The sequence below is a fragment of the Lonchura striata genome, chromosome 9 (assembly GCF_050655825.1).
Source record: "Lonchura striata isolate lonStrDom1 chromosome 9, ASM5065582v1, whole genome shotgun sequence".
Lineage (NCBI taxonomy): Eukaryota > Metazoa > Chordata > Aves > Passeriformes > Estrildidae > Lonchura > Lonchura striata.
The window spans coordinates 8145141-8167907 of NC_140711.1; the positions used below are offsets into that span (position 1 = coordinate 8145141).

Here is a 22767-nt window from a genome sequence, read left to right on the forward strand (position 1 = left end):
CCTGAGGTTTCAGAGGCACAGCCTCCCTTTTATCCTAAACCCCCGGCCGTGTGTTGCCCTCTTCCTTTCCCCATTGGCTGAGCTGCTAGCAAGGTACAGCCTTCCCAAACCACTTACCCCATATTCCCCCCTTGAACCTGGCATTTTACCCCAAAGTTCATAAGTTCAGTCTTGTGCAGATCCTTGTTCCAGGAGCCCAAACTGTAAGGAACCCGCCCCCCAAAGTCAGTAGAGACATTGATACCCATTCCTTCACCCGTCCAATTGTTTGTAAAGACATTAGCACACATCTTTCCTGTCATTAAGCAGATGAAACTAGATCAATGGAGTGAGTTGTTATGGATTTTTACATTTGCCAGAGAACGTGTGGCTTTTTTATGAGGCTGGCCAGAAGGTGGGAGCGTTGGGAGGGTTGAAAAGTAGGTTCTGCCCTGTTCCAAATTAGGCAGATTTACCTAGAAAGCCCCATGCTCCAATTCATTTCACCACCACCCTCCTTGAAGGCTGAGCTGGGACTGTTCAGCCTCGAGAGAGGCCCTCATCCCTGTCTGTCCCTGTCTACAGGGAGGGCAGCAGACAGGCAGGGACTGATCCCAAGAAGTTCCCCCTGCACGGGAGCCAGAGCTTCTTCCCAGGGCAGTGCCCCAGCCCTGAACAGATTGCCCAGAAAGGTGTGGACTGTCCTAACGGGATATTCCAGAGTCCTCCGGATACAATCCTGTGCCTGTACTCTGGGATGGCCCTGCTGGAGCAGGGAGGTGGGACCTGAGAGCCGCTGTGGGCCCGCTCAGCCTGACCCTATCCCGTTATTCCATGATTCCCAGCAGGTGATGAGGGAAGCAGTGCTGTCTTGTAAAGGGAGAAAGAGCACAAAGACCACTCAACAAATGGCACTGCAGGCGTGTCATATTTGCGCAGTGTAGTACAACATTCCCTCTGCTCTCTGTGGAGCCCTTGATAAATGTTTAATGTTCACTCACAGTAGCACCTGTGCTTTAACAGTGGCAGGGAGAGTGTGGCAGTAGCTGCCGAGGCTGGACAGTCCCGCTGTCACACAGCACCAGCCTTCACCTGACCATAGCCCCGCTGGTGTCACTAGCGTGAGACAGAGCTGCCGGCCCTGCAGGGATGCTGGGCCGTGAGTGGTGTGCCCACAGAAACCTGCAGCTCTGGGGCTCTGTGACTCCATGTGCCCACAGAAACCTGGGGCTCTGGGGCTCTGTGACTCCATGTGCCCACAGAAACCTGGGGCTCTGGGGCTCTGTGACTCCATGTGCCCACAGAAACCTGGGGCTCTGGGGCTCCGTGACTCGATGTGCCCACAGAAACCTGGGGCTCTGGAGCTCTGTCACTCGCCACGCTCACTCTAGCCTGGCCTGGCCCGGCCATCGCACCCCACAGCGGCCGCCCTGTGCGCATGCGCCGCAGCGGGGCGGCTCAACACGGCGGGTTGGCCACGCTCGAGAAGGCGGCACAGGAGCACCCAAGATGGCGGCAGGGCCATGCTCAACGCGGCAGCGCGGCCACTCTCAAGATGGCGCCTGCACCGAGGGCACAAAATGGCGCGGCGCGGGCCCTCCTCGTCTCAGACAGCGCCTGTTCTCCCGCCTGAGGCCGACCGCCCCTCCGCGTCTGCAGCGCGATCTGGCGCGGCGCTTTGCGGCCCGGGAGCACCGGGGCTGATGTCGGCGGCGCCGGAGGCGGGCGGGCGGCGTCAGGCAGCGGCGGAGCAGCCTCTGTCGCGGTCGCGGCGCGCCGCACAGACGCGAGGGCCCCTGACGTAGCGCGGCGCCATGGCGGGCGTGGGGGCGCGGCCGCGGGCCCGGGCCCGGCTGTGAGGGGCTCCCGCCGCCTCCCCGCGCTCCCGCCGCCTCTCTGACCAGCCCGCCGCGGAGATGGCGTCGGGGCTGCGCGCCGCCGGGTTTCCCCGCTGGAAGCGGCACATCGCGGAGGAGCTGCGGCGGCGGGACCGGCTGCAGCGCCAGGCGTTCGAGGAGATCATCACCCAGTGTAAGGGGGGCCCGGCGGGGCGCGGCTGAAGTAGCGCTTCTGTTCTCCCTCACCGATGCCCATCAGTATGTGCAGGGAGACTCTGCTCAGCGGGGAGGGTGTGGAGTCTTTCTCTCTGGAGGTTTGCCGGAGCTGGATTCTGTCCCGTGCCCTGTGCTATGGAATTGACCTTGCTTGAGCGGGGAGGTGGAAGCTGGGGACCCGCTGTGCTCCCTTCTAGCCCGAATCATTCTGGGATTTCTCATTCAAAAGTGGGAAGGCCGTGGTGGCACAGGGTCCCCGGGGCCTCGCCCGAGCCGTTTTCACGGGACTTTTTGGGACAGTAATAACAGGAAAGCAGAAATTTCTGCTTTATCGGGGAAAATACGTAGTTGTTTCAGTTCTCTGAGAGGCTGAAGCACTTTGTGCTCTGAACAGTGATTGAATGTCTGAATTGTCCTACCCAGTTGCTTGTGGAACCGAGAACAATGGTGGTATTGACCCTGCTCACGGTCTTTTGTAAAATTGGGAGCTATCCAGGGGCCAGCATTCTCTGTTCAGGGCTGTCCTGCCCGCCCCCCTCCAGCCTCAGCTGTGTCAGGATGGAAGGGGGATCCCACACACTGTGGGAGAAAAAACAATCGGCAGAGCTGGGTTTGGCCTCTCTGCCAGGCCTGTGCTCCTGGTTGCTGTCCTTTGAGGAGCTCCAAAGAGTCTGAACTTCGAACTCTCTCTCTTTTAGAGCTAACAATGCACCTGAGGAGTTGCCCTCTGTTTCTCTTTTAAGCTTTCATAAGACCAGTTCCACACAGCATCTGGATTAATGAGGAGTTCCTGAGGTTGTTGGTGGATGGTGCCTTAACCTGTTAAGATCAAAGAGGAGGGAGAACACAGTGATGTGGTGGAGTCTCATGTAGCATTTGGCTGTGTCACTGTAATTGAGGGAACTAGATCATAGCTAGTGATCTAGGCAGAAGATGGGGATCTGGATTTGCTTTCTGGTTGTCTTAAGTACAGTATTTGCTCCTGCAGATAACAAGCTGCTGGAGAAGTCAGACCTTCATGCAGTGCTGGCTGATAAACTTCAAGCAGAAAAATATGACATGCAGAGCAGACATGAGATCAGGTATGTAACGCTCCTTTTTTTGTCAGCAGCTGTTTGTTGTACACCTTGTAACCTAAACCACTGTTTGATGCCTCACACAAACAGCTCCTGGATCCCTACAGTGACTTGGCACATAACAAACTGAAATTCTGTTGGACTAAATGTAACTTAGAGCTGTGTCTAAGGCTGTGATGAAGTTGCAGTATGTTTATAGTATGCAGCACAGAAAGATCTGGCCAGGTTTGGGAAGGAAGCTGACTTAGCACAAACTCATGGAACAGAGGTGGACCACTATGAGCTGCTGCTTGTGGTCTGTTTGCCTTGTAACACTTACAGTGTTTTTCTGCTCTTCCTATGGAGTATAGGATGGTTTAATGGCTTAGTTTCTTTCAATCTGTGTCATCACAGGAAAGGGAATAACTGAAATAAACCATGACTGCAAAGTGTCAGTCCTAAGTAAGCACCAGATGCCAAAAGGAAGGTGTTTTGTGCCTGCTTTTTAATAGGATTTATTGGGAAGCTTCCTCCCTATCCTAGAGTAGCACTTTGCTGAAGGTTCTGCTGATGTTTGACTGCACAGCAAGTCACACCCTTGTGCCAGAAGTGTCCTTTGGACAGCCTGTCTGTTCCACAGGTGAGCTGGCCAGCTCTGCCCTCAGTGTACCTGAAGAGAAGGCAGGGCCAAGGAGCTCAGAATTCCTACTTCTGGAAGAATTTCTTCCTCTGTTGAGGTTCTTTTTGCTCTTGTCCTGAAACCAGAACCCCTCTACAGCAGGGAAGTGTATGAGCATGTCCAATTGGGATACAAAACAAATCAAGACAGCGGAGAAGGAAGAGCTGCTAGGTTTACAGGAATTGCAGGCAAAACTCCAGCAGACTGGAGTTAACACCCATGTGAAAGTTCCCAAAAGCTTTCTGATGGCTGCAGCTGTCTCAAACCATTTCAGTTTATGGGCATTGTGTTCTGGCTGAATGCCAGGTCTGTGAGATGAGGCTGGGATAAATGTGGATGAGAAGAAAGACACAGAAGCAGCATCTGAAAGTAAATACTCAGCTGAACTCTGGTACTGTGCTCTGGTACTGTATATTACAGGTTTTTGAAACAAAATTAAGTTTCTAGTCTTAGATAGCTGAAGAAAAGTGTTTTTATTTCCCTCAAGGCCAAGGAGTAGTATCTAGTTCTGGCAGTAGAAGTATGTGCGGCTGGAACTGTAGGATGTGTTGGATATTACCACAGGACTTGGTTTCTTGTCTGCACACATTTTTTTGGAAATGCAGTTACTGCAGCATTAGTTCAGTGAGGGGCTGGTTGGTTGTTTTTTCAGAAGAACATTAGGTTACTGGTATCAGTGTGAGGCATTTGGATGGATTATCTGTTTCTCCCTAGACTGTTACAACACAAAATTACTGCAGAAAGGGATGCAATTACCTTGTTCTGTTTGTCTGTTATAATGGTGTTGAAGTTAAAATGTATGGCTTTTTTTAAAAAGCTCTAAAAGCTATATTCAAAATACAGCTGATAATATGCTCAGAGTGTGTGTATATGGTTTTTAAAAGCTTGATTTTTTTTTTTCTGTTCTTGTCTCTGTGCTTTCAGAGACATGAGTGGTATCTCTGAAAGCACAAAGACAGGAATGTAGTTGTTTAGGGAGGAGGGTGATATAAATGTTCTGATATGTAAAAATTAAATATTATCTCACAGTAATATTATCTCACAGTAACCACTTCAAAACTTATGCACAAAAAGAGTATAGTCAGGCCAATGGAGGAGTGACATGTCACACCTGAGACTGTAAACCCAAGAGCCTGGGAATATTCCCTTGGTTTCCTGACTTTTGGTTCTGAACCCTCTCCAGACGTCTTTCATCTTCAAGGTCTACCAGCTTCCTCCAGAACAAACCAGGGTGGTAAAATATTTGTAGTTGTTCCAGAATTTCGAGAGTGTACTTTCAAGATTCTGATGTCTTCGTGCAAATTTAAACAAACTCTAGTTATCTTCCCTTGGAGTTTGAATTCTGGTTTAGAAATGTACAAAAAGTGAATCTAGTGCTCAGGAGATGTAACCTTCCAGTACTGTGTGATTTGGTTTGTTATGAATCACCTGTATCCCTGGTGTACAGAGCTTCTGAAGAAGGCAATGTCTGGACCCTGGAAAAGGCACAGAAACAACTGGATTCTAGTTTGGGACATCTCTTCTTCTTCTCTGTCCAATTGCAGCCCAGGACATGATAGCACATGGAATGACGCTCAGCTGCAGGAGCTGGCCCAGCTGAAGATAAAGCACCAAGAGGAGCTGACTGAGCTGCACAAGAAACGTGGAGAGGTTGGAAAGTCTTATGTTCTCTGTGGTTCATATGTGGCCTTTTGGGAGCCTGACCATGATTTTACCAGCTTATTAATCATCATTTTTTCCTCTTTTTATCTAGAGGCTTTTTAAGCTTCCCCAATTTTTGATGATTAAAGTCAACCAGACACAGGCTGGCTTGTAGTACTGTCACCAGGAGATGAGAGCTCACATTGTCAGCATAGCATGATTATTAAGTGCTGAATTTTCTGCTTAATTAATAAGATTTTAATTGTGTTAGAGGAGGAAGGAACTGATCTGGGCCGCAGAGGTGTATTTGACCACTAATAACTTGAAAAGACATAGAATAAGTGGGGCATAGGGGGCTGTGTGTGGTTTCACTGGTCTCACTTTGCAGCACCAGCCAAGTAAACCCGCAGCAGCCAAGGCTGAGTGAGCCACGGTGCTAGGCTGGAAAGGGAGTGCTGATTCAGAGCCCATGAGTTCTATAACCATGACACTTGGGCCTAGAGGAGAGGAAAAGCCAGGTGTCTTGGATTTGTGTTCTGTGGATTTTTTTGACCAGGAGATAGGGAATTTCAGCAGCAGAATTGTGTTTTTAAAAGCACAGCAGTGGACTGAATGAGTCTGAAAGCTGAATGGGACTGCACACCTTGATAGGGAAAAGGTGTGAATAGCCTGAAATATGCTATCGGGCTCCTCTGATCACACCCCACTGGAGGTGTGGAGTACCTCCAGTGTCAGCAATTCTGAGCTTTCCAAAGAGGAGACTGTTTTCTCTAGGAGGTGCGCACCAAGTGGTTAGGCCACTCAAAATACATTCTTTGCTCCCTACCTGGTGTCCTAAAATCACTTACACAGGCAGGCACTCTTCCCAGAAATCAGTCTTCCTGGGCAGCTGAGGCTGTGCTGCTGGGTAAGCTATGAGCTGGCAGCTGCGGCTTGGCAGCATTGGCCTGTGCCTCACTGTTCCCTGTGCTCTGCAGGTGCTCCACCAGCAGCTTCCTCTGTGAGAAAACTCTTGGTGGCACCTGTGTTCACAGTGAGAGCTGTGTGTCTCCTGAAATGGCTGTCCTGGCTCTAACAGGATAATTTGTTTCTTGGTTGTCAGTACTCATTTGTTCATTTAACTTGACAAGTTTTAATTTCTGTATTGATTTTTCCACTACTAAAATTTCTTCCTAATATACATTTTGTTTGATTTGACTATTAATGAAGCTTTTTGAGGGAAGAGAGACATCAAAGGACAGCAGCTTCTTGAGAATTCATTTTTGAAAGTGGATTCTCTGATTTAATGACCTGTGTAGCAGATGTGTATAGAAAGCTGGGGTAAAAAAGACCTGAAATGTGTGATCCATGCTTTTAATTCTAGATTAGTCTGTGCTTGCACTGAAAGCTGCTCAGTATGTTTTCCACTGACATCCCTGCAGTTTGTAATGCAATTTTCTTCTCTCCCCAGTTGGCCCAGTCTGTTATTGATTTGAACAACCAAATGCAGCAGAAGGACAAAGAGATGCAGATGAATGAAGCTAAGTGAGTAAGAACTGTTTTGTCTGTGACCAGACTTCTGATGGAGTTCTTTATTGGAGTTATAATCTCTAGGAGTCATAGCCCAGGGCTAAAAATGCTTTTGTGAGGCATTGTGCAAACAGCACAAGGAAGATGACACAGGTCCCAAAGGAGGTACTCATGGTTTTGTATGTCTTGTTGCCATTCCAGGATTGCAGAGTATTTGCAAAAGATTTCTGAACTGGAAACAGAGTGCCAGGAATTGCGTAGCAAACTGCAAGATCTTGAGCGAGCTAATCAGACACTGAAAGACGAATATGATGCTCTCCAGATCACCTTCAATGCCTTGGAGGAGAAACTAAGGAAAACTACTGAAGACAACCAGGAGCTGGTCTCACGTTGGATGGCAGAGAAAGCACAAGAAGCCAATCGTTTGAATGCAGAAAATGAAAAAGATTCAAGGTGAGATCCATGACCTTTGTTTGATAAAACTGATATGTTTTTCAGTTATGAGTGCATAGGATAAAACCAGATTTAGTTTTGACTCTGAGATCTCTATTCTTGCACAGTACAGTGAGAGTCCAGAGCTTTCTTTTTCCAGCCAACACAGACTGACACTTGTTGAAAACATTCCTGTCTTTTAAATGAATATGTTCCTTTGTTTCTTCAGCAGCATTTAACTGTGTGCTGAATATCATAAAAGAGATAGAAACTGTTGGGTTTTGCTGGTATTAGATTTGGACTTGTCTTGTTCATATTGCATCTTATACTGCACCTAGTTTTATCTAGTTTGTTTTTTGATTTGACTAACTTCAGTGTTTTTTGCATTCCTCAAGAATGAGCATCTGCCATGAGACTCAGCTATGTAAAACTTCATGCAAAAGTATTTTGCATGGCTTTTTTTCCTTGCAAAATAATTTTTCTTCTGAATTGTTTCAGCTTACTTTCCAGCTGATGATACCTAGAGACTGACCTATATTACAAGTCTCACAGTAGCTGGCAGTTTTGTATTAGCTTCACTAATATAATCATTATTTTGGCAAGTTCTTGCTCTCCAAACTAATGTATATTCATGTGTTTCATAAAGGACCATAAGTTCGCTTTGTCTCATTCCCTCACTTGAGTGATCTTGTTCTTTGCTACTCACGGTAAGAAAACTGCCTCTCCTGCTCAGAGTATCTTGAAAAGCAGGATAAAATTACAGCAGGAGACTGATTTTTTTTTTTTTTTTTAAATATAATTTTAAATCTTATGAGGCCCCTCAGAGCTGTGCAGGGTAGCCTTTGGAATGGGATTAAGGAAATGTTGTTTTTCTTTTTTAAAACCTTGGGTTCTCTTTCTTAGGAGACGCCAGGCCAGGCTGCAGAAGGAGCTGGCAGAAGCTGCCAAAGAACCCTTGCCCGTTGAACCGTAAGCAGTTTTGATTTATAGTCTCTTTCATCAGTTTATGCCTCAGGTTTATGCAGAAGTATGATAAATGGTATTTTTGTTACTCCTAAATTGGGTGATCTAGAGGAGTGTTTGTGCTTCTTGTGTAAAGTCAGAAATGTGCAGTAACTCTCCCTATCTGAACTTATAGAAGAAGGAGCTCTTTTAGGACTGAAAATAGATGCTTGGAGTAAAAGTCCCAGAAATGGTTCATATGGTCAATAAATGTTACTAAAAAAATGTTTTTATACTGAGATATGTGCCTTTGGTCTTTAAGATAGTTTTTCATGAAACAGTGAAATAATGAAACAATTACTGTGGAGATGTCTGGATTTTAAAATTTAGACTACAAACATGCTTGAAGATTTCTGGTAGGAGCAGGTACTGAGTGAATTAACCTGGGTGAAAATACATGGCTTCCATACTGACAGGGGTTTATTCTCTAAGGGAAGAGCAGTTGAGTACTTTACCTGGTAAGCTGAAGATAAATCCCTCTAGTTCCTTGTTCTTGCCCTTCTGTGTTGGCTCTGGGAGGTGTGGGATCAGGTGGCTGCAGTAGGAGCTGTGGGTGCTCTGGGCTGGACCAGGGTGTTTGTGTTTGCCCAGTCTAGAACAGCTGCATCTGATGCTCTGTTCCTGGGCCCTGCTGAGTGCTGCCAGAGCAGCCTGAAGGCTTTTTCTGAAGATCTTTTCTCTTTATGTTCACATCACAGAGTCACATTAAGTGCTGTGCCGCAAGCCATCCTGTAGTATAATTGCTTCTGTTTACTACTCAAACTCTGCTTCAGAGATGGCTTTGATTTCTTCTTGATGATTTTATAATTTGAGAGCGTTTGTGTTGTGTAAATGTGCTGCTTACTGAAGGGAAAAACTGCACCACTTCAAAGGATGTGCCCTGGTGTTTATATTTACTTAAAAATACATTGTTAACTTGGAAAGTTCTTTTGCTACACATAGTTTTAATAGCAGAAACTTTTGATTTTTAAAAATGAATATTGGCAGAACTTGATAGTATTTTCTTGAAACATCAGCCTGATACAGTCAATCAGCAAATATATTTTCTATAGTCTTTTCATGTATACTCTCCTCCAAAATCTCAATTGAAAGTGTAGCTATATTCTGAAATGAGAGATTAGGTGGTTTCGTCCTTTTAAATGCTTTTGCAGCTGAGTGTTATCTGATGGCACAAATGGGTTATTTAAAATTTGAATTTAAACTTCTCTTCAGTCAAATAGCATATTAGTAAAGTGTATTTTAAAATAGTTTGTTCTGCAAAATCAGCAGTGGAGGAAAAAAATCATAATTGAAGGAAAGAATACTAGGCTGTCAAGCCCATGGTGACTAATGGGGGAAATCTTCAGCATTGGTTGAGTAATTTAGCTGGATTAATTCATTGTACATTGGTTGGAACCTCACACTTGTGTTCAGCTGACCACCAACACTTTACTGGAGTGAGCAAAAACAGCTCTCACACTTAATGGTGCTGCACCTGAAATACAACAGTGTAGAAAGTATCTGGGTGTCTTTGGTAGGTGAAAATTCAATTAACCTCTTGCATTTTCTTTAACACTTGCTCGTTTAGAAACAGCAAAAAAGGTGCTGATATTACCTGTATTTGGTGTTGCAGTAACTCATGTTTTTATTGTTCTTTAACTGCTCCAGCAAATATCATTCACTCTAGTGCAGCCTTGCTCGGGTGTGGTGGGTTGTTACAATGCTGTATGTAGTTAGTGCTATGAGCTTAATAGGATGCCTGTAGTAAAGAAAATCTGAAAAGGAGGTGTGAAAACAGAAACAAGGGGATGTGGAAATCCAGCACTGCTGTCAGTGAAGTGGAATTGCCAGCTGGAAGGAAAAAGCCTGAAATTTAGTTGCTGTCTATATCTATTTTCTGACACTGTGTGTTGAATTACATCTCTGGCATTTGCATCATTGTGGGTTATCTGGATTTTCCTGTGTGTTGCTACAGCTTCATAAACTTGGGGTGCACTGGGCATGGATGCTGACAGGCCCTGGAACAGTGCCATGCTGTCAGTGGCTGATTGAAAAGGAGGTGTTTTCTCTCACTTTAGCAGGGATGATGATATCGAAGTGCTTGCAGATGAAACCTCTGACACAGCTGAGGAAACCTCTCCGGTGCGAGCTGTCAGCCGGACATCCAGGTTTGTGACCAAGAGATTCTTGTAGCATGTCACTGAGGAAGAACAAGGGGCATCATAGAGCTGGAGCAATGGTGGGAATGTAACTTAGGTTTCTAGTTGCCTTTAGGTAGAACACAGTTTATGCTTCTACCAGACCAGTAGGAAACTCATGTGCTGTACTGTCTGTTGCCATGCTTTAGATGTGCTGGTTTTCCTTTGCTGTTACCCTAGTACCTGAAAAATCTTTGTTTAATCTATAAAACAAATATTTAAAAACTATATAGTTAATAATGTGGCTATTACAATGCCTGTTGTTTTATGCCTCCATTACTTTACAAGATAGCAATGTGATTATTGGTATCACAATAGCAACAGCTATTTGCAAGTAGCTGGGTTTGTATGAAATCCTGAAAATAATCTTCACCTAGATTAAATACATCTCATTCTTTTTCTAAAATAGCAGTGAGTGGAAAGTAAGAGGTAGTTACGTGAGATCATGGATTAATTTTATTGAAATTTCAGACTTGGCAGACTGTTCTATCTAAACCCAGCAATTCACAGGGTGAGGCTGAGGGACACAGGAAACTTCACCCACAAAGTGTGTTCTGAGTGGTAGTTACTGATGTATTTTGCACTGATGCCTGCCTTGGTGTTCCGTGTCTCTGGGCTGGGTCTGAGGGGAGGGAGTCTTTCCGGAGACATGTTGCTATGAAATGTGTTTGTATTGATCTTTATGTGGAGAAGCTATTCACAAGGTTTAAACCTGTCCTCCCCTCCTTCAGTAAGCGACTCTCCCAGCCAGCTGGAGGCCTTCTGGACTCTATCAGTAATATCTTTGGGTAGGTTAGAACACTTTCACCTCCTTGTTTTGCTTATTGGTTTCAATGTACACCAAAATCTTGGTGATGCAGGGAATGCAAACAAGTATTTTCAGCCTTCCTTCTAGCTTCTGCCTTTCTTTTTTTTCTTTTTTGTTCTCCTCAACTTCCTGTTTCTTCCATCTTGCCGTGTGCTGACCTCTGACCTTTCCCTCCAGTCTGTCTGAGTCTCCCCTTTTGGGACATCAGTCTTCTGATACTGCCAGGTGAAAACATTATCCGCTCTTAGTCCAGCATGTGATTGTATTCCATTGAAGTAACGTGGAATCCAGCTGCATTGTGCTGATTAGATTCTGCAGTTGAGAACTCTGGTTAGAAACTGTTGACAGTGAGAGAGGCAATGAGCCCCTCTTTGTACAGAGAATACATGGGGTTTGCTCTTACTTTCCACTGCACTTTGCTCCTTTAGTAGGGTTAATTAAAATGAGTCATTGGGTTCTGTGCTTTGTGTCCAGAGTGGAGCCAGTCCTTCTAAGCTAAGCTATGCAGTAGGTGGATGTCTTTGCTTAAATGGAGCAGCCCAAGCTTTGGAACAGAGCATTTTGCTGCTTGGGATGTAGTGCTGAAATGGTGTTGAGTCTTCCTAGACATAACAATGGAGCTGCAGCCAGTCCCATGTTTCTCTTCCTATTGAAAACATTAAAACACTGCTCCAAAATGAGGTCAGTAATCAGTTCGGATAACTTATGTGGTGATCTGTGAAGTATCTAAAGCCACAAGTGAATAGTGTTACATGACAAATGTAATTTTTGAAAGACAGGATGAAAAAAAGATATTAAAAGCACCTTCCCCCATTTTTTACTTTCTGTACAGAGTAGTTAATTGACAGGTAGACATCAGGATGAATTCAAGAGAGTTCATTTCTCATTTTTAAATGTTTCTGCTTTTTTTCATCTCAGGAGGCGTTCTCTGTCCTCATTCCCTGCACCCCAGGATAACACAGAGCCACATCCAGGTGCCAGTAAAGAAGTGAGAGTGCCCACTACTGCCATATGTGTCTTTGTGAGTATGGAAGGAATTATCTGCTCTGCCATTCTTTGTTCTGGTTTTAGAGGGAGAGAATCCCCTGTGTGAGAATTGATATCTCAAGACTTTCTATTAGTGCTGCCAAACAGGAAGGAATTCTTGGTTTGGTAGAAGCATTCATTCCATTTAATTCTTACCCCACATGTTTCTCAGAGCCACTGTGTTTGATGTCTGTCTTACTGAGGTCGATGATGACAAAGAAGTTTTCTGAGGGCACAGGGAAATTCCACCCCATTGTCCCTTGGCTCCCAGCAGTCTCTATTCTGTCATGCCATAGTAGAGCTGTGATTGGGGTAGAGATTGCTGACAGTTTGGGATTAATTCAGTTCCAGTTCTCCACAGTAAAGGGAGTTGTGGCACCAAATGTAATCCAACAAATATGATTAAGAGGAGCTCGTGGGGATGGGGTGTCTTCATTATCTGTGCATGATCAAAGGTTTTCAAGCTGAGACCTCCTTTATGTGTTCTTTGGACTCATAAAGCCAAACTTAATTATTTGTACAGGGCATTGTCTTGTTACTGAAAGTAATTTGTCTTATAATTCAGCTGCTTGTTTGAACATGCCTCTGGAGCTTTTTTAGGCACTCCAGAGCTGGATGTGGATTTTTCATGGATATGAAATGACTGATTTTCTTCATTCAGAGTATTAGTGTGGCTCACTGCAGCAGGGAAGCATGTGTATTCTTGCCTGCCCTGTTTTCATATTCTGTAGTGGAAGTTGTGGATGGAGGGAGTAGCAAGTCACCTCAGGTGAGAGTAGGGTCATGACTGAAATGGCAGCTGGAGGTGGCTTGAATAGGGGGCATTAGGGGAGGAGGTGTTGGGCTTTAGCTCCAGTATTTTGAGCCCAGGTGGAGGGTCAAGACATGTTTAGGTCTGGCAGAGCATTCCAGGAATTAATGCAAGGGCTCTGTGGCAGAGGTTTGGCAAATGTGGGGAGCAGACTGAGCTCACCTTTGGAGAGGCAAGTAGGAGGTGGAAACGGTAGTCACTTCAGGAATCATTCCCAGACATAGCTTCTAGGCAAGGCCTTTCACTAGTTTTGTCGTGAATGGCTCCTCTCCATTTGCAGAAAGATCAGATTTCAAGTGTGATTAGTCTTAAATATGAGCTGGCAGACCACATTCAAGCAATAGGTTCCATAAAAATACATATTTCCAGAAAAGCTGGATTTGAAAGAGCAGTTACTGAAAATACTTAAAAAATAATTATGATTGTGGTGGTAGTACTATGTGGGTAGGTAGTATGAAGCTGTGAAATGAATAGAGGAATGAAAAAGAAATTAATCTTAAAATTCTCATAGGTATTTAAAGTTCAAGATTTCAGAACATTAAACTGTGAGAAGCAGGGAGGCTGGGTGTCAGTGCATCTGCAGAGAAGAGTCACAGCTTAAGCTCAAGTCCTCTGCAAGCAGGTGCTGTCACACTTGTATTGCAGAATCACCAACACACAGAGTGAATGCAGTGCATCAGCTGTGCTGTTTCCTGGCAGACCTGCTTAACTCAAGCCTGACTTGATTGTTCCATGGTTGCATGAACTTATTGGATCATGTTCCATGGCTGTCTCTAGATGGAGGAATGAAAAGTTACTTTCCTTCTACAGCACATCACCTGTTACTGTTTTTGTCCTGTCCCCTTTCCTTATTTTTTTTTTCTGGTGTGACTTAAAACCCTAAGCTTAGGAAGCATTATAAGGCTTTTGGTAGTTTGGTATTGCTGCTGTTTTTCTTGATGTGCCTTTGTTTTTTCTTCAGATAAGGGTCGGCCTTTTTGTTGTCTGTGCACCACCAGCCACAGCAGAGTTTCAGTCTGTGGCTTTATTTCCTCTGAATGATGCACAGTTGTGATTCTGTGCAACCTTTAAGTTCTGTAGCTTTCTGATCTGTGGGTTATGGGTGTATGCTAATTCCCTTTTGGGTGGCTGTTCTGTTCCTTCCCCTCAGGATGCACATGATGGGGAGGTGAATGCGGTGCAGTTCAGCCCTGGCTCCCGGTTACTAGCAACAGGAGGCATGGACCGGAGGGTTAAACTTTGGGAAGTCTTGGGAGGTAAATCTTTTTTGCTTTGGGGTGTGGTGGAATGCTAAAAAAATCCTCATATTATGGGTCACTTTGTGCCAACTTCTGCTCTAATCCATTGCTCAAGTTTTGTTCATCTTTCTCTGTGCAGATAGGTGTGAGCCCAAAGGTTCCCTCTCTGGCAGTAATGCTGGGATTACAAGCATAGAATTTGATAGCGCTGTGAGTATCTGTGTAATATCCACTGTTCGTGGTTGGGAATAAATTAATGGAATTGTGTTGTTCTCTACTATTGTTTCCATTCTAATTGAAATTAGTTAAAACATGAAAGTAGCTGAAACTGTGCAGAAGATCTCTATTTGATAAGATGCAGTAATTCTGATCCTTGCTTTACAATTCAGATGATGATATGCAGCTCAGACGTTGGCTGTTACAGATTTTTGTTTAAAGTAAGAAATTAACATTCCACTGATGCTGGTATAACAGCACAGAAGAAGCAAATACACTGAGACTTTATTTCTGTGAAGCTTTTTTTTTTCCGTAAGTGCTTTACTGAGGTCTGTGATGAATAGTAAAAGGTCTGATTATCCCAAGACTTGCAGTTCCATGGCCTCTTCTCCCAGCAGTTTCTCCCCAGCCATGGCACAGCAATGGTGTGGCTGGCAGAGTGTTTGCTGACAGTGTGAGATGAGCTCAGGTCATGTTCACCTGGAGCAGCGGAGACATGACTGAGATCAGCATCCAACAGTCCTACTTGAAGGAGTTTTGGGGTCTTGGATTGGTCTAACTGGACATGTGATCTGACTTTTCTGCTGAGACCTCTTCCATAGCACAAAGCTAATATGATTTCTGCCATTTGGTGATTCTATGTGCTAAATTACACTCAAGAGGATCCTTCTTTTGGACTGACCAACTCATTAGAGATGTGGTGTTAATCTGCAGGTAAAACTAGTCCTGAGGTTTGGCAAGTGGCTTGAACACATTTGCTGTGAGACTTGCCCGTATGAGATGCCAAAGGATTATGAGGATTCAGGAAAGTTTTTTGTGATGGACAGGAGTGCAAGCCTAAATTTTGTGGTGGCCATTCTCCATCATGATGATTTGTGGGAGCCCTAAGCCTAAAGCCATGAACAAGTCGATTTCTCTCTCCTCAGGCAGATTTAATTTTTGAAATCTTAGTTTTAAATGCTAGAATTTTAATGAAAATGGCAAGAAACAGACTAATTCCACTCTGAGACCTTTCTAAGGAGTGGGGGTCAATGCAGGGCTTTTTTCCTCTGGAAAAAAACCCAACCAAACAAAAAAGAGGAAAACAACTCCACAACAGATGAGGGTAAACTAGAACGCATTTTCTCAGTGCAGCAGAAGGGAAAGATGAATCTCCTTTTTCTGGTCTGGTTATTGTTATAATTGGTATACATTATTCTTGTTATAATCTATAGCCATGATTCTACAAACCCTTCCATTTTGGTGAGAAGTAGGTGCCATAGCCCTTTGGGAAGAGTTACATTAGCTTTCCATACTGGCATTTACTACTGTGGTTTTGGTTTTATTCCTTTTTTCCTTTGACAAAATAGCACTGATATGGTTTTAATGGTTTATTGGAAATACTTGAATTTGGTTTGCATATTGACTCGCAGGAGGAATTTGAAAGCAATCTTGTGTTTACAGGGTTCTTACCTCTTAGCAGCTTCAAATGACTTTGCCAGCAGAATCTGGACAGTTGATGACAATCGATTACGGGTGAGTCTTGCAAGGCAAAGCAGTGCAAGGTTGTTTCTGTCTTGTATTCCCAGTTTTGTCTAATGGGGACATGGCAATTTTGGAAGTTGGGCATTTACAGACCCTTTTAATAGTTCTTTTTGTTGAGAGGTTCTTTATCTCTTGAAGATCTTCACAGCAAGACCTAAAATACGTTCTCCACACAGGCTTGCAGGAAGCTCCAGTTATTGTGTAATTTCCCAATACAACTCCCCACTAGAAAAACCTTGCCATGTAAAGTGTATGTACACTTTTGTGTACCCCTCTGGGGAACTTTTAATGCTTATGATATATGGAGAGCCACCTCAATGTTTCAGCCTCTCTCAAAGGACAGGCTGTTGAAAAGAGCTTTGTGGAAGACAAAAAGGGACTTCTGTTTTAAGTCCCTTAAACTTAATGGAGCAGCATTTTTGAAAAGAAGCCCTCTGCCTGGCTGTCCAAGGCAGCATGCCTTAACATGTTGGACATCACCCTCAGTGTCTTTTGAACGGTTCCTCTTTTCCTCCCAAATACTTTGTACTCATATTCTTCTCTAACAGTTGGCTCTGATTTGAAAATAATCCTTTGATAGACCGAAAGAAAAGTTTCACAGCTTTCCAAGAGCCTTTTTGATTGTCATTTCCTATGTACACTTTTCCTCAACTTTTTATTTTAGTAAGATACTACTTTGACATTCAAATCTTCTGACATTTCAGTGTTGGTTACAACCAACAGATGCACTGTAATTCATTGGGTAGTTCTCAGAGATGTCAAGGAAAGATATCCTTCTACTTGGGAAAGTGAAGAGTATCATTTCTTCTGCACCTTCTTCTTGGCTGCAAAATCTATTATTGTATGTGAATTACAGTGAATACAAGTTTAGCAGACATAATTTACTCACTGCAAAAGGTTAGTTACACTTATAAACATTCACATAAATCTTCCTGTAATTCTTAGGAGTGCACTCATTGTTTCTGAGATGAAATAGTCCTCTCTGTTTCAAGTGTTAGCACTGTGAACTTTTCATGGCTTGCACATAAGCAGGAGGTAGTAAAGATGAAATCACTGCAAACTTTGCCAAAACTCCCTGCATAAATGCAATACCTGTACGTGATATCTGTGCAGCAAGGGCAGAAGAAAGATGCAGAGTAGAAGATAGATCCTCCTTGCTGGAGTTTGTATTCCTTTGTTAAGGCAAAGTGGTCTTTTTGGGATGATGTTTTGTGTGTCAGGTTTGGGTTTTTTTCTCAAACTTAGCTCCCATTTCTTTCCATTCTTAAGGACTTCTATTTTGTTTTTCCCCAAGCCGAGATTGCTTTATATGATTTAATATTCTGTTGAGTATTTTTAAACAAATCTTAACTATCTACAAAGTTTGTCTTGTTTTTCATAACTCCTACTTTATAGTTCATTGTCCATTTTGTGATTTAGTATGTAAATGCTGAGCAATTCTGAGTCAATATGGTTCATGTTCTCAACCCCAGAGAGCCTCCCTCTGCACTTAAAGAAGCTGCTGTAGGGAGTTTTTTTGAAATCCCTGGTTGTCTCAGCTTTCAGGCTTTAAGATGTAATAACATCTGAGACTCGATACTGTTGTGTCCTTGAGGGAAGCTCCACAGAAAGCAGAAAGGCACAATTTCCATTTCCAGCATGCTTTAACCCCTTGGTTTGTCCTGCAAGGCTGTGTTGCAGTTGCCATCTGTCCATGAAATGTAGGTGTATAGAGTGTTGAGGAAGGAGCTGGCATGTTCCTGAATAACTGGAGAAACTGCAGGAAAAGGTGACCTGTGTTTCCCAGCTCCAGGCTGGACTCTGATAATTAACACTCTTACTAAATGGTGATCTCTGTTTAACTGTAATAGATGTTTTTTCTGCCAAGCAATGCAGGAGACATGCAAATTACAATTTGAGAAAGTGGAAATAACTCAGATTGATGGTGTCAATCTCCTGTCCCCAGCACACCCTTACAGGTCACAGTGGTAAAGTTCTTTCAGCCAAGTTCTTGCTGGACAATGCACGTATTGTTTCGGGAAGTCATGACCGGACCCTCAAGCTCTGGGACCTCCGCAGCAAAGTTTGTAAGGAAGCATAACTTCTGCCTTTCATCCATGTCTTGTGCTTCTGCTGAATGCTCCTAGCAGTCTGGTGTCAGATCAATTATTGATTATTTTGCCAGTATAAAAATAGCAAAAGCTAGCAGTCATCCCATTTTCTAAGTGACTTTTTAAAGTAACTGAATTCTTTCTGCCTGTTACCTGGAATAAGAAATCCTGTGTGTTCAGGAAGCACTGTTAATGCTATTACACTGAGAGCAGCTGTTTTTGGGAGTGTTCTTTGTTTACCAGTCTGGGGATGGGTATTTTAGTCTTCCACTAAAAACTTGGAGCCAGGCCAGGTTTTTAACCCTGAGGTGGTTGGACGTGTCTCTTGGAAACATACCAAAAAGATTTCACCGTCTCAAATGAAGGAATTGCTAGGACACAGGCTTTATTTTTGGGAAAAACATCTTATTTCTTTGGTTTTCTCCTACTGGGGGCTCTTAAACCTGCTTGCACTGAGAGAGCATTTGAGATTCAAAGTTACCTTGATACCTGAATTGCAAACATAGGTCAAGGAGACAGACTCATGCTGTTTAATAGTAGCAAATTATAGCTGGCTAAATATGAAGTGGAAGTAAAGCAGCTGTCATGGGAACATTTCAAGTCCCAGCAAAGGAGATTGAGAAGGGCAGAGAGGTTGAAGACTTAATCAGGATTATTTTAAGACTGTTTGCCCTGTGCCACTCCTTGGGCACTGCTCTGTGTGGCCACTGTATGGGTGGGAGAGGGTTTAGGGATTATTTTCTGTCTCAGTTTTCATTAGTTTGGACAATGTGAATTTAAGTGTGTCACCATTGGTTTCTCCTTTTTAGGTATAAAAACAGTGTTTGCAGGATCTAGCTGCAATGACATCGTGTGTACTGAGCAGTGTGTAATGAGTGGACATTTTGATAAGAAAATTCGTTTCTGGGACATCAGGTAAAACTATTGTAGGAGAGCTTATGGTGTATTAGTGGTTATGGGTTTGCTGTCAGGTTAATATGAAGTAGGAAACTTCTTCCTGAGCTTGGTAGCTGGGGAGACTGTTATAAAAGCAGCAAAAAGCCATTAAAGAGACTTTTGCTACTTCTTTTCAGGCTGTTTGATATTACAGGTTTGGGGTCTGTTTGGGGTTTTATGTTTTTTTTGTTTTTTGGGATGCCATTTCTTTTCTGGAAAGACGGCCTGCTTGCTGATAAGTATTTTTCATTGGTTAGTACTTGCTATTCTAGGGTGGGGTGGTGAGGAAAGTAGTTTCTTAACTGTTTGCTGGAAATGCTGTCTACAAGGTGGGATCTAGCTTGGGAAAGAAACAAAACGTAAGAATAAACCAGTAATCCTTTTTATTCTCTTCCATATTGGGACAAGTCAAAGTTTTGATGCACTGGTTTGGCTTCTGGACCCTCGTTCACTGCTTTCTGATTTTTTTTTTCTTTCTTGTTTCTGTCTTTAGGACTGAAAGCATAGTAAAAGAACTGGAGTTGCTGGGAAGAATCACAGCTCTGGACCTGAACCCGGAGCGAACGGAGCTTCTGACCTGTTCCCGTGATGATCTACTCAAGATCATTGATCTGCGCGTTGGTGCTGTCAAGCAGACATTCAGGTGAGTGTATTCTTCACAGGAACACTGTAAATTTCAGTACCTTGTATTGTGAGTTACCCTTGGTGCTGGAGTGGTTTTCAGGACCTCTGTGAAGACAGCAGTCTCCTCACTTTTTTTTTTTTTTTTCTACATGGCAAAGTTATATAGAATGTCTAGAAACATTAAAGATCTGCTCTAATGGATCTTCTCATGTTTCTCTTTAAAGAAGGCAACTTGGCTTATAAGTCTGTGTTCTAAAGGAATAGTTTCTTCAGTTGCCATTGAGAGAAGGGTGAATGAGAAACATGAATTAGGATAAAGGGATGCTGGAGCTTATTCTGAACTATGCAGAAGTCCTTAACATTGTCTTTAGTAAGCATCTCTTCTCATAAATGAATTAACAGTTATCTGATTCTAATTTTCCAGTGCCCAGGGATTCAAATGTGGCTCTGACTGGACAAGAGTTGTGTTCAGGTAAGGTCAGACATAAACAAGATACCTGATAAACTTGTCCCCAGCTAAACTGAGAGATTCCTTATGCTTGACTGCACTGGTCCCCAGTTACAGCTAGAAAAACAGGGCAGAGTTTGTAATTTATCCAAGGTTAACGCTTGGTCAAGCCAGAGTATATCTATAAATATTGATCCAATGTCTTGTAAATGCTCTGATTTCAAAGTGCTTTCACCTTTTAGTATTAGCAGGTGATAACACATAACTCCTAAAAGACTATTTAATGCCAAGTTGCCTGCTTAGGAAGTTGTGGGTGGAATGATGATGTGTGCTGAAAATTGCTGACTTGCAAATTGTTCTTTGCCTTCTGCACTTGGTGTGATCTCACAGCCCTGATGGTAACTATGTGGCTGCTGGCTCAGCTGATGGGGCTCTCTACATTTGGAATGTGCTTACTGGGAAATTGGAGAGGACACTTGCAAAGCATCACAGGTGAGGGAAGTGGGACATGCAGCCTAGGGTGGGGATCTGGGTTGTGGATCTTGCTGAGCTATCAAAAAGTTGGAGTTGTACAGCTTTGCAACTTTTATTGGCTTGTGAGAATTATTAATATGCAAAGTCTTTGGGGATTCATGGCAGTATTCTCTAGACTGAATTACATGAGATTTGTTGTTGTTATCTTGTTAAACTGAGATATGACTCTAATAAAGTGCATTCAGTACATTTTGAAGAAATTGTACCTCCCTCAGACTTATTAAAAGTCCAAGTCTCTTGAGATGTGAGAAAGTGGGGAGGTTTTTTAATTTGTAATAGTATTTCATTTCAGTGCCAAGTTCCGTTGTGGAATTCAGCTTTCTTGTGAACTTACTCTTGCCTTCTCTTTCAGTTCTTCTATCAATGCAGTTACGTGGTCACCAGCGGGTGCCCACGTGGTGAGTGTGGACAAAGGAAACAAGGCTGTGCTGTGGGCTGAGTTCTGACTGAGGAGGGAGAAAGGCTGTGCGTGGTGGTGCTGGTCCGAGGCTGCGCAGCATGGACACCCGAGCCCAGATCCATCCAGAGGCAGGATACTGACAAGCACATGGGCTCTGCTTTCCAGAGGGAAGTTCTAAAGCAATGGAGAAAGGAACCCGAGTCTGAGACTTCTCATGGCTGTAACTGCACTGTGGCACTCGAACTCAGAATGGGATTAGCTGCTGTAGATGGAAAATGTTACTTAGTCATGCCTTTACTTGCAGTATCTATGCACCACGTGGAGCTGAAGATACTAGCGGGATTCCTCACCGGACAGCTGTGCCAAATATCCTGTCACACAAATGTATCTACAGCACTTCTGAGGTGGAAACTTTGGAAAGAAGTCATTGTGTATGCTAACTTAAAGCATGTTCTGTCTCCTGTGTTCTGTTTTGGTGGCCTAGTTCAGTCAGGGGGTGAGAAGATCCTGAAACATGTCTAGGCAGTTTGAAGTGTTGGAACAGCTTTTAAAGAGTCTCCTGTGGCTCTGACAGCTGTGCCTTTGAGTGATCAACTCCGTTTAGATCTGTTCTGATCCTGGCACAGGCTCTCCAGCGCTGTCATGTGAACTCTGTGTATCAGTTCTTGAGGCAACGGTCTGTTCTTCAGGACTTCTGCACCCTTGTATTGAAATGTCCTTCAGCAGCTTGGGCATCACAAAATAGGTTTTTTAATCTTTTTGTACCACAGGCAGTTTGATTACTGCCTGTGTGAGGCGAGAGCTAAGCTTGTTGAGGTTGTTGTAGGAGTTGTGCTGCAGTGATGAGGAATGTAGTAATCCTGTGACTTCAGTCCTGGAATACAGATGTTTGGTTCCTTTTTCTGTTCATCCGTCCTGTCCTGGCGGCTGTCAGTCCGCAGGGCAGCAGTGGCATCACATCCCAAATCCGTTGTTTTGGTGCTGGCAATTCCAGGCCACTTGCCCCGTTCTTGAGCACACGTGCAATATTCCCATTTGCGCTGGAGCCCTCTGTGGTACGGAACGGTGTCTTAGCTGTCCCTCTTCTGGCACCCTAAACCATGATGTGTCTGAGTGTGAGCTACCTGGCATATCTTTATCCAGCCAAACCTTTCCACATCATCTGGGCCTCAAGACAAGCCACCAGCGTTTTATTGCCTTTTTATTTGCACTTTATTTTCTTCTTTCCCAATAGTGTTTTACTGTGGAAGTGTGTTCTTTGGAGGGGTTGGGTTGGGGGAGCTGGTCTGACAGGCTCCCTCTAACCAGCCTTTCATTCCAGACACTTTCTGCAGAGGGGAATTAGAGTATATGGGGCAAAGTTTTTATTTATTCAGCTGCCCATAAGAACTTGATTGTAAATAAACTTGTGTTCTGCTTTTAAAACCCCACACTGCTCTGATTTATTTATTTATTTGTACATCTGTGTACGAGATCTTGTTTGGAATGAGTGTAGAGGGGCACCTGAAAGACCATTTTCCTGGTGAATTGGGGAATTAGTTGTCAAGGGGGAAAAAGGATAATGCTTTTAGCTTGGGGCTAGGT

General features: G+C 43.8%; 1 protein-coding gene and 2 non-coding genes across 15 annotated transcripts; all 3 read left to right on the plus strand.

Annotated features, from left to right (window-relative positions):
• The first annotated feature begins 1777 nt into the window (after positions 1-1777).
• Positions 1778-22613, plus strand: ATG16L1 (autophagy related 16 like 1). 13 transcript variants are annotated; one of them, XM_085587084.1, is made up of 19 exons: positions 1778-2010; positions 3022-3115; positions 5215-5417; positions 6859-6932; positions 7119-7370; positions 8253-8318; positions 10409-10498; positions 11260-11316; positions 11514-11561; positions 12255-12357; positions 14324-14429; positions 14551-14621; positions 16071-16142; positions 18097-18217; positions 19051-19156; positions 19671-19820; positions 20226-20273; positions 20640-20741; positions 21136-22613. In XM_085587084.1, exons 2-19 carry the CDS (start codon positions 3052-3054, stop codon positions 21227-21229), a joined length of 1827 nt encoding a protein of 608 aa, XP_085443210.1. In that variant the 5' UTR covers positions 1778-2010; positions 3022-3051; the 3' UTR covers positions 21230-22613. The 13 variants fall into 13 exon arrangements, with proteins under 13 accessions (XP_085443210.1, XP_021400056.2, XP_021400057.2 ...); XM_021544381.3 differs by having other exon boundaries at positions 5312-5417; XM_021544382.3 differs by having other exon boundaries at positions 5312-5417; positions 10412-10498.
• LOC116183982 (small Cajal body-specific RNA 6) lies at positions 12565-12834 on the plus strand. The gene has a single exon (XR_004148699.2).
• Positions 14956-15219, plus strand: LOC116183981 (small Cajal body-specific RNA 6). Its single transcript, XR_004148698.2, has one exon.
• Positions 22614-22767: the final 154 nt, after the last annotated feature.